The 11246-nt window shown below is 40.9% G+C and overlaps 1 protein-coding gene and 1 long non-coding RNA gene across 15 annotated transcripts in view; one reads left to right on the top strand and one right to left on the bottom strand.

Moving 5' to 3' along the window:
• PRUNE2 (prune homolog 2 with BCH domain) overlaps nt 1–11246 on the bottom strand; it is a 291989-nt gene that overhangs the window by 22559 nt on the left and 258184 nt on the right. For all 7 annotated transcript variants that reach the window (XM_027964476.3, XM_042243325.2, XM_060409321.1 and 4 more), the window contains 4 exons: nt 10419–10592; nt 2104–2206; nt 1332–1463; nt 168–254 (listed from right to left, as the gene is read on the bottom strand). In XM_027964476.3, coding sequence (XP_027820277.2) covers nt 168–254; nt 1332–1463; nt 2104–2206; nt 10419–10592 — 496 coding nt within the window. The remainder of the gene's footprint in view (nt 1–167; nt 255–1331; nt 1464–2103; nt 2207–10418; nt 10593–11246) is intronic.
• The window catches only part of LOC105607801 (uncharacterized), an 84281-nt gene that overhangs the window by 61707 nt on the left and 11328 nt on the right, over nt 1–11246 (top strand). For 6 of the 8 annotated variants that reach the window (XR_009599216.1, XR_009599213.1, XR_009599211.1 and 3 more), the window contains one exon: nt 766–10793. This is a non-coding gene — a long non-coding RNA (uncharacterized LOC105607801). The remainder of the gene's footprint in view (nt 1–765; nt 10794–11246) is intronic. The other 2 variants (XR_009599215.1, XR_009599218.1) reach the window with 1 other exon arrangement.

The following is an 11246-nucleotide window of genomic DNA, read 5'->3' as shown; positions in this document are numbered from 1 at the left end:
ACTCAATCTTAGAGTCTCTTGCTGGGCAGTCCAAAGTATATTTTCAGGAAAGACAGAGGCAAAACATATTATCCTAAATACTCTCTTGGTTTATGAATTTTTGTGTAGAGGAACAATGAATTACATACTTTAAAAAACTAGTACTTTTACTGTAATAATGACTATACCTTATAAAAGGTCGTGTAACTGCAAGGATTGTTCTGATGAACCAAGATGGATGAACAATGATGAATGATTTTAAATTCTTCCTCAACCTGTTTTGAAAAAGAAAAAAAATTATTCATAACCTATTTTGAATGGGAATTAAAGTATGTGTGTGTGTATATATATTTATATAAATATTAGGAAGTTCTTATGTAAGTTACTGTCATCTGGTAGGCAGGTATAGAATGCAATGATTAACACAAAGAATGCCTTTGAGATATAATTTGAAACTTGCATAATTCAAACCTTATTTTCCCACAGAAATAAATGTAAAATAGAATGGTGGGAGTGCATAAATCTATAACCATCATGGCATATTTTCGTTTGACGATGCTATTCATTTTTGTCAGCATTATTTTTAATATTTTGAAATGAATACCCTGTTCTACTGAGCCTGGGTTTCTTCCTGTGTATGATGAAAGCATGTGGTTATTTGGCCTTCATATTAACATTTTGGATATCCTGGCATATTTTTCAGCATTAGCAGTGCTACTGTATGTATGTTTGGATGATTAACCGATTTTAGTTACTATATCAGGGCACTTGCATGTTGCTTTGCAGGGAGCCACATCCGAGAGAAAGCCACACTATAGAAGACATCATAAATTTGTATGCTTATTATGACAGTTTTCCTGTAGATGGCAACAATGTGTTTGGTTCTAATAAAACCAGTATGAGTAGAAGTGATGTATCTTGAGGAAGGGGCACACACAATCACCAAATGGGCCGGAGTTAACAGTGAATGTTGAAATAAGGGCACATCGGTTGCCTGAGTCGCAATACTGCTAGTGCACAAAAAGGGCAGCAAGGCCCATGATACCAGTGAAGAATCATGGACGTTGATTTATCAGCTCAAATTGCACCTCCATATGGCAATAGCATAAGCATACTTTAAAATGCTTGTCGCCAAGTTTGAGATTAGTAACATTTAACAAAATCTAGGGAAGATTTGCTTTATTTAAAATTTGAGTGATACTTTGATTAATATTTTAAAATTTATTATCTCAAATCAGCATTAATTCAGTGTTCCTAAATTGTGACTGCATTTTTGGTAAACTAAAAGGTCACTGGAGATGGGAGTTATTGAGGAAGTCAAAATAGTGATTAGCTAATGGAGCCCCACATACCGTCTGTCAATCATCTGGTAACATTTCTTCATCCAGCCTAGCCCTGGCATCTTCCGTCTTGGGGTCGCACCATTCAAGTACACAATCATATAGTCTTCAGCTACCATCAACTCTAAAGTACTTATTACGTATCTGATCACAGGAAGGAAGAGAAGTGTTTTCAGTTCCCACATGATAGAGTTCATCTTATTTCACCATAATTATATAATATTTAAATTACAGGGTGTATAACATTTAAGAATGGTTGCACATATTACCTCTTCTTCTTGAGAAGAATGTAGTTACTTAAGATCACTTCTCTGAGAGTATTACTCATTTATTTGCACAGTTATCTTTTTTTTTTAATGCAGGTACACTTGAAAAATCTGTGGGTTAGAAACCCAACTTTCAAAAATATCAGCAATGCTATTGTATACTAAAGGACCAGTCAGATTAAATAAAGGCAGATATAAATGAAGTCAGGTTATTATCAGCTGACTAAGAACATGTTATCAGGGAACCAAAATAACACTTCACCCAAAAAAAATGTTACAAAATTTTAAAATACAGGCCAAACTGTGTTCATTTTGTTTTCAGTGCATTCTCCTAACAAAACAGCTCCTCTGAAGCTTTCAGTCTCTTGAGCAATTTTCCTTGATACAGATTTCATTGACTTTTAATCAAAGGCTTAGAAAATTCTACATCATCTGTTTCCTTTTATTAAAGATGTTCTATCTGCCATTGCATCCCCACAGACATTAACTCAAAGCATTTTACTGTAAGCATCACTCACAGGAAAAGATTTTCCATGACATAGTGGTAGTCGGCCCGACTGCTGTCTGGCAGAAAGCAGGCGGCAAACACAATGATGGCATTTAGGCCGTCCCCATAGTATCCTGGGGGACAAACAAAAAGACATTTGTGACCAACTGAAACTCTGAACAAGATACTATTTAACCTGAAGGATAAATCTGGAAGCCTTGGCAAGTGTATGTATGTGGATGTATTAGATATATCTTTCAGTTCAGTTCAGTTGTTCAGTCACGTCCGACTCTTTGAAACCCCATGAATCACGGCATGCCAGGCCTCCCTGTCCATCACCAACTCCCGGAGTTCACTCAAACTCACGTCCATCGAGTCGGTGATGGCATCAGTGACTATTATAAAGACTATATACTTCTATGAGTATATACACATATAATTATCTTGCAGTGGTTAAGATACAATACATACTGTGAATATATTTGCATATATAGGGCACCCACGTATTATGGATGATTATATGTATTGTACGTAGTCGTATAAGTGGGTTATAAATGTTCAACTTGAAAACAAAAGATGGTGAGGCAACACTTTTTGACTTAAGGGCTTCTAATTTATATAATAAAAAAGCTAATCTAGATAACACTCTTTCCTTTAACTGCTAAGAGAGAGATTCCATTTGATCCTTTTTAATATGTCCTAGTTGTAGTCAACTCTGTGTTCCTTGAAAACTCATCTTTGAAACATGTGGCAGACGTTGGTCAAGTCTCTACAAATTTGTCTATAGAATCGCACGTGTCTTTCAGACTTAAAAATGGAAGCAATGCACTGTACTTTTATTTTTTAACATCCATTTAAAAATATTTGTGATTGTATCATATAACATAGTTCTAGGCTTTAGAAACATTAGAGATTTCCTCAAAGCTTTGAGTGGGAGGACAGAACACACCCTGAAGCCTGACTGATCAGAACTTGGCATGTTTCATTTTTTCAGAACTCTAAATACCCCTCTGGTGATTACAAGGCAGTATAATACTGGCTAGATATAGATTTGGATGGGCTTAACTCTCGAAAAGCAGTTTAATGAGATGTTTTCTACAAGGATAGAGAGTATGACTCTGCCACAAAAGAGGTGGGGGAAGAAAGTGATACCAACTAAAAATACATCAAATTATGGGTTTGTGTATATTACTAATTTGAGGCTGCTGCAGATAATGCTACATATCCTAGAAGATGCTACCTATGTAAGTGTATGCCTGATGCAACATGTTTGCAAAACAGGACTGCAGTAGCTTCCCTCTGGATTTTTTGCTTTAGTCCCATCTTTTCCAATATGTAGGTATCTTGCCAATTTTTTAAAGGAGGTGGTATGAAGGAAAATGGCATAAGGAGATATAGTTTCATACAAGAAGTGTTTGTTCCACAAATAATTTCATTTAGGAAGATTCATAACTGAATAGAAATCCACAAAGGATAGGGTGGCTTAATGATATTAATCCTAACTCCACTAAAATATGCAATTAAGGCTCAGTGCAATGAAAAAGAGAGTTCATTAAAAGAGAAAATAGACACAATGAATCCATCTTAAATACAAGCACAAAAGCATCCTTTTGAAGACATCAGGAGAGGCAGAGACAAGATAGCAGAGTAGGACTTGAGCTCATCTCCTCTCAATGAAAACACCAGAATCACAACTAACTGCTTGCTGAACAACCATCAACAAAAAAGACTCAATCCTATCTACCACCCCCACCCCCTGCAAAAAAAAAAGATATTTTACACCCAAAGACAAAGAAGAAGCTACAAGAGACAGTAGAAGGGACTCTTTCACAATATAATCAAATTTCAGACCTCCTGGGTGTGTGAACCACATACTAGAAAATAATTATATTGCAGAGGTTCTCCCACAGGAGTAAGGGTAGTGAGCCTCACATCAGACTCCCCAGCTTGGGGTCTGGTATTGGGAGGAGGAGCCTTCAGAGCATTTGGCTTGGAAGGCCAGTGGCGCTTCAGTACAGCAGTTCCATAGTACTAGGGGACACAGAGACTCCACTATGGGAGAACACACACGGTTTAATGTGCCTTGGGGCCCAGGGCAAAGCACCTACCTACAGGTCTTGGAGGATCTTCTGGGGAGACATGGTTGGCAGTAGCTCATTGTGGGGTAAGGACACTGGTGGTGGACATCCCAGGGAATACCCATTGGTGTGAGCGCTCCTGGAGGTCACCATTTTGGAACTGAGACCTGGGCCCACTCAGCAACCTGTATGCTCAGGCCAAACAACCAACAGAGTAGAAACATAGCCCCTCCCACCAGCAGATAGTGAGCTAAAAATATACCCCTTAACATGGCCCTACCCACCAGAGGGACAAAACCCAGCTCCACCCACCAGTGGGCAGGCACCAATCCCTCCCACCAGGAAGCCTGCCCAAGTCCCTGGACCAAGCTCACCCACCAAGGGGCAGACACCAGAACCAAAAGGAATTGCAATCTTGCATCTGGAATAGGGGCTGCCCTGGTGGCTCAGGTGGAGAAATGGAGATGACCACAAAAACAGACAAATATCTTCCAAACAAAGGAACAAGATAAAGTGCCAGAACAACTAAGTGAAGTGGAGATAGGCAGTCTACCTGAAAAAGAATTTGAAGTAGTAATAGTAAAGGTGATCCAAGATTTCAGAAAAAGAATGGAGGTACAGACAGGATACAAGACATGTTTAATAAAGGCCTAGAAGCTTTAAAGAACAAACAGAGATGAACAATAAGTGAAATGAAAAATTCACTAGAAGGAATCAACAGCAGAGGAAGCGAGGAAGAACGCGTAAGTAAGCTGGAAGGCAGAATGGTAGACATCACTGCCGGGGAACATAATAAACAAAGAAGAATGAAAAGAAATGAGGACAGCAGCCCGCATGGTTCCTCTGTCCATGGAATTCTCCAAGCAAGAATACTGGAGTGGGTTGCCATTCATTAAACACACCAACATTCACATTATCAGGCTTCCCTGGTGGCTCAGATGGTAAAGAATCTGCCTACAATGCAGGAGACCCAGGTTTGACCCCTGGTTCAGAAAAATTCCCTAGAGAAGGGAATGGCTACCCAATCCAGTATTCTCACCTAGAGAATTCCATGGACAGAGAAGCCTAGCAAGCTACAGTCCATGGGGTTGCAAAGAGTTGGACACGATTGAGTGACAAACACTTTTCACATTATAGGGGTCCCAGAAGGAGAAGAGAGAGAGGGAGGGCCTGAGAAAATATTTGAAGAGAAAATAGCCAAAAATTTCCCTAATATGAAAAAGGAAACACTCAGAGTCCAGGACGTGCAGAGAGTCCCATACATGATAAACCCAAGAAGGAACACTCAAAGACACATATTAATCCAACTGACAAAAATTAAAGACAAAGAGAAAATATTAAAAGCAACAAGGGAAAACCAATAAACAAAATACAAGGGAATCCCCATTAGGTTATCAGCTGATCTTTCAGCAGAAACTGGAATCTAGAAGGAACTGGCAGCATTATTTACAGTGGTAAAAGGCAAAATCTATAATGAAGAATACTCTACCCAGCAAGGCTTGTTCAGTAGAGAAATCAGAAGTTTTATAGACAAGCGAAAGTTGAGAAAATTCACCACCACCAAACCCATGTTACAACAAATGCTAAAGGAACTTCTCCAGGCAGAAAAGAAAGGGGCCAATACAAGAAGCAAGAAAATTACAAATGGAAAAGCTCACCAGTAAAGACAAACATACAGTAAAGGTAGGAAATGATCCACACACAAATAATATAACAAAACCAGCAATTGTAAGGAGAGTACAAATGCAGGATATTGGAAATGCATTTGAAATTAAGAGACTAGCAACTTAAACCAATCTTGTGTATGTATATATATATATATATAGAGAGAGAGAGAGAGACTGCTATATCAAAACCTCGTAGTAACTGCAAACCAAAAATCTACAATAGATTAACACACAAAAAAGAAAAAGTAATCCAAATACAATACTAAAGATAGTAATCTAATCACAAGAGAACAAAAAAGGAAAGAAAACCTACAAAAGCAAATCCAAAGCAATTAACAAGATAGCAATAAGAACATATATATCAATAATAATTTTAAATGTAAATGGATTAAATGCTCCAACCCAAAGACATAGACTGGCTGAATGGTTACAAAAGCAAAACATGTATAAATGCTATCTACAACAGACCTACTTCGGCTCTTGAGGACACATATAGACTGAAAGTGAGGGGATGGAAAAAGGTATTCTATGCAAATGAAAATCAAAAGAAAGCTGGAGGAGCAATCAGTACTGATAGACAAAATAGACTGTTATGAGAGAAAGAAGGACAATACATAATGATCAAGGGATCAATCCAAGAAGATGTAACAGTTGTAACTATATATACACCAAATGCACGAGCAACTCAATATGTAAGGCAAATGCTAACAACCATAAAGGAGAAATTGACATGTATGTACTGCTATATTTAAAACAGACCACCAGTGAAGACCTACTGTCTGGCACAGGGAACTCTACTCAATATTCTGTAATAACCCATTTGGGAAAAGAATCTGAAAAAGATTATGGATAACTGAATCACTTTGCTATACACCTGAAATTAAGACAACATTGTAAATCAACTATAATAAAAATAAAAATTAAATTTAAAAACTTTAAATGTAAATGTCAGGCTCCAGGGTGTCAGGATCATTTCGAGATTGTGACTGCTCAGTTTGTTTGATTTCTTTTTCTATTTCTAGAGAATTTCTAAGAATGTCTTTTTTTTTTTTTAAGGAAAGACTGAGGTTTATAAACTACTTCAGAAGTCATCTTAAATGGCAATTCATCTCTTTGTGTCACTGCTGTCTGTCCTTGGAATGTTGTAGTAATGCGTTTGCTTGAGTTTATTTAGCCAAAGGAATACTGAATGGTCAACTTACCATGTCCTGATCAGTGACTAAGTTGGGAATGGCTCTTTCTATAGAAATCACTGAAATTGACAAATGATGGATTTTGCATATGTGGGCAGAGGATTTGTAGGAAGAGAAGAGGCAAAAGAAAGAGAAGGGAATGAGGAGATGTAGTATGTAAGGAAGGAAAGAGAAAAAGAAAGATTTTGTCATGAAAGTTTTCCTTCTAAACCAAGAGCCATGCCATCACTGTCAGGCTTTGGAGCTATTCCAGACAGCGACTGCTGGCAAAGTGCAATAACGTGAATGAATAGGACCATTTGAATTTTGTTCTTTGCCAATGCCTCCAAGGAGGTCAGCTAACCCAGTTTCTATGCTAAATATGCAGCTTACTCAAGTGAAGTTCCCTGTCAGCAAGTGCAGAGTGCAAGTGAAGTTTGGCTTTTTAGACCATGTATTTTATCAGACTCTCTTCTCAATAATAGTGAGGTGAATTCAGAGGGTATGTGCTGAGGTGTGTGAGCTATCCCACCGTGGTGTCTCCTGGGACCCTCGGAAGCAACGATGCAAACCTTACCTGAGGCAGGACAGAGAGGCATGAAAGGGACGGAACACAAGTTTGCTGGCCAGCAAATGGAATGGAGAGAGAAGGAGAGATGCCACAGGCGCGACCAAAACACACACACACACACACCAGCCTGCAGCTCTTCTCCTCAACCTTCCCAGGGTCATTTGTCCAGCAACACTGCAGAGGGTTACCTGAGTCTCCTACAATGAATGAGAAGTAAAAACACAAGACAGGAGACTCCTCGTTACAACGTGTTGGCATGAGTGCCCTTGGCTATTTAATTGTGTTCCCTGCTTCAGGTTCCAAAATGCCAGTTCTAGCCTCAAAGTGACCCCACACTGTGAGCTAATCCAAACCACCCAGACCTCTCCTTGCTTTTCTGTATAAGTAGATAGCAGGATTGTTACTCGTGGGCTCGCAGGAGGTGACACTGGCTTTGAGATCACCCTTTTCTTACTGAGGAAGTAACCAAGGCCCAGGAGAGTCAAATGATGACCAAGGTCACAATGTGAGTGGTGCTTGAACTCTATTCTTCTCTACTGTGTACAGGGACTCTGGCCACAGCTCATATGAAGTCACCAAAGCTGAAGGCTGAGTTATTTGTTCAGATACTGCTCTCACACACAGATATTCCCAACTGGTGCAGACACTTGCAGGGCCTGGCTTTGCAGCAGACCTCAGCAGTGCTTTTAATCACTCCCAGCTAGCTGTCCAGAGCACTGGACAGCTGGCACTTTCTTTCTGGCCTGAGTGAGAAAACATTCTCATAGCAAAGTGCCAGACACCAAAATGACATTTCTGTTTGCTCTGGGCGCTGCTTTTTAAATGCTCATCAGAAGCCAGGGTGACAAAGTCAATGGACTGAGAACTAGGGAGTGTCATCATTAGGTCTGAGAAAGTGATATGAGTTTCCAAGACAGCAAAGCTTTGGCAAATTCAGAAGTAACGCGTGAACTGTCTTTACCTACAGAGCAAAAGGCTGGTCAGGGTCGAGAAAGGGGTGGCATCTCGCTCATGATCTGCTGGGTGCAGCCAGAGGCACATCATGCAGGCCGGCACCTGGAGAAGGCCGAGGCAGAGCCAGGCAGAGAGGGAAGGCAGCCTTCTCTCTCCAACAAACCAGACGGTCACACAGACAAATAAGGAGCTCACAACACGGAACGGAGAGGAGCAAGTGCCAGTGGGAGGGGGTGGCAGGGAGGAAGGGCACCGCAAACCAGGTTATCCCTGAGCTAGCAGGTGTTTTTGCAAAGAACATGATGGGCAGAGGCAGTCGCTTTTTTGGACTCCAGTGTGCTGACGATAATCACTCTATCCTGATTCAGGCAATAGAACCATGGGCTCCATCCACCCAACTTCACTATGGTTGAGAGAATAAGCAGGCCAGTCTGCTGAGCTAATGAGAACTTGGCCTTATAAAGCACGGGAGCCATGAGCCTGCCTTCTTTACCACAAAGAGACTACTAATTTATGACCTGAATGGTAAAAATGTACAGGGAATGTCACTGGGCGACTTTGATTCACTTTGACACACATTTCTACATTTGTTCTACTTTTTACAGGCTAGTTTATAGTAGCCTTTGTTTTCTTTTTTTTTTTCTAACGAACAAACAAATCAAAATTACCTGACAGGTGGTGTAAAGGATCTTCTGGGAAAATCTAGATAATTTCGGATTGTGGTTTTCATTAGAAGAACAACAGGATTGACTCCATGGCCAGGTGCCTGTCATTTTGAGCAAGATTAAGCCTGTTCTCATTCCAAAGGCCTGTGGGCAAGGTCTTTCTCAGAGGAGCTCTCACGGGGCCATGTTACCATTTCAGCTCAAATATTGAAAAAGGAAGGTCGGGGCCAGGAACACCCATAGGCGTTTCCCTTCTCTGTCATGGGTGGGAGCCCTGGGTGGTCTTGATACTTATATGGAGGGAGCAATGATTGGGGCAGAAAGGGGGAAATCTGTGGTGAAGGGGACTTGGAAGGAAAAAGCAAAACATCCTTCTACTTGATAGGAAACCAAAGCTCAAGGTTTAATGCAGTACCAAGACACTTATTTCCCTGTCCTTGTTAAGGAAGACAGAACAATTGCCTTGTCAGCTTTCACTTTTCCTAGAACAGGTGAGTGGTTAAGGTGGTGCCTCAGGGCTGCAGGAGAGTCATGCATGCAGCGGCAGCAAAAAAAAAAAAAAAAAAAAAAGCCTCCAAAGCCACTTATATTTTCTGAAGTTGACAATGTTCAACGTGTCATTTGTGCTCCTGTTATTTATTTTTTTTGTGAGTCCAAAATTCAGGCCCCTGTAGTTCCAAGACAGCAGTCAAAATATGAAACAGAGCTTTTTCTCTCCCTTGTCCCTCATGAAGCAGGTGGAGGCTGTGGCTAGAGCAAGCTACTGTCAGGCACAGAGGTAATGGAGTTTATAGAAAAGCAAACTTTATGTGAGGGTAGGGTGGGGAAGGGACCAGCCTGAGTCTCATAGATTTCCTAAAGCTTCTGAAGAGGATTCAAAAGATCGTTCTGGAATTAAAAGCACCTCTTACTGCAGGCCATGTCAAAAACAGACTTGCAAACAATTCAGTTAAAACCCTACAAGCAATCCACAGGAATTCCATACAGACGCTATTGAATTGGACAACTGTGGCTTTCAAGAAATTTGCACAGAAGATGACAGCTATCATATGTGGTATGAAAGGCATCTTTCACCTTGGAAAGTTACTTTTGTGTAGTAGGCTTTCCAGTGTTCACTGAATTGCATATGAATAATACACACAGTTCTACAGTGCCCTGAATGTTGACTGTCTAATGGCATCAACATTGATAGGGATGTCATGCTGCAGAGAACCTTAGTTTGGTTTTGAGCTCCACTACCTCCATGAGAAATGACTCTCCTGTAGGGCTCGATGACCTTCATGTCAATCCGCTGCTCCTGTTCTCCAATCACCACGGTCCTCCACAGCCGGTTGTCCTCCCGCTCCTCTTCCGCCGTATATTCTGGAATAGACTCCGACTCTTGGCCAGAGTCTTTGTTGCCTGTGGAATCCTCTGTAAATGAAGCACAGAGCAAGGATGAATGGGCAGGATCTCTACAGGTGAGGCAGTTCAACAAGTAGCTACCTCCTGGCAGGCTCAACCTGATGAACTCCTTGTCCTGTACAGCTCCCAGCGAGCTTGACACCATCCTGACTTCATCAGGGACACTCAGTGAGGCCTTCCGGATTGACAGACTGCATGACCCATCCATTGGTAAGGCTAAGCTGAGGGTGGGGATAGGAAAAGGGCTGGAGCTGTCTTGTGTCTGTAGTGGTCAAGATGGGGATAGACTGGGTACTAACTCCTCCCTTGATGATACAGGTTGAGGCCTGTGGTCTTTCTGATGGTGTGCAAAGCTATTATTCATCAGGCCTTATTTTCCTTGGGTCACATTTATTGGTGTAACCTGAGTGCTCAGAGTGCTCTGGGGCCCCTCAGCTCGGTAGCTTGATGATTCTGCCAGCCTAGACCTGTACTCTAAGACTCTAACAATGGGCTTGAACCTTCTCTATTGGGATCACATCTGGAGATTAATTTGATATAACTTCTTATAAGTTTTTCAAAATATGCTACACAAAGATTTTACAGTAAGTGAGAAACAACCTTATAAATCAGAAGTGCTCCAAGCCCTCAAATTCACAAGACTCTTACTTGTTGGTGCCCAAG

This window comes from Ovis aries, chromosome 2, assembly GCF_016772045.2.
Source record: "Ovis aries strain OAR_USU_Benz2616 breed Rambouillet chromosome 2, ARS-UI_Ramb_v3.0, whole genome shotgun sequence".
NCBI lineage: Eukaryota > Metazoa > Chordata > Mammalia > Artiodactyla > Bovidae > Ovis > Ovis aries.
This window is presented reverse-complemented; position numbering and strand designations above follow the sequence as displayed.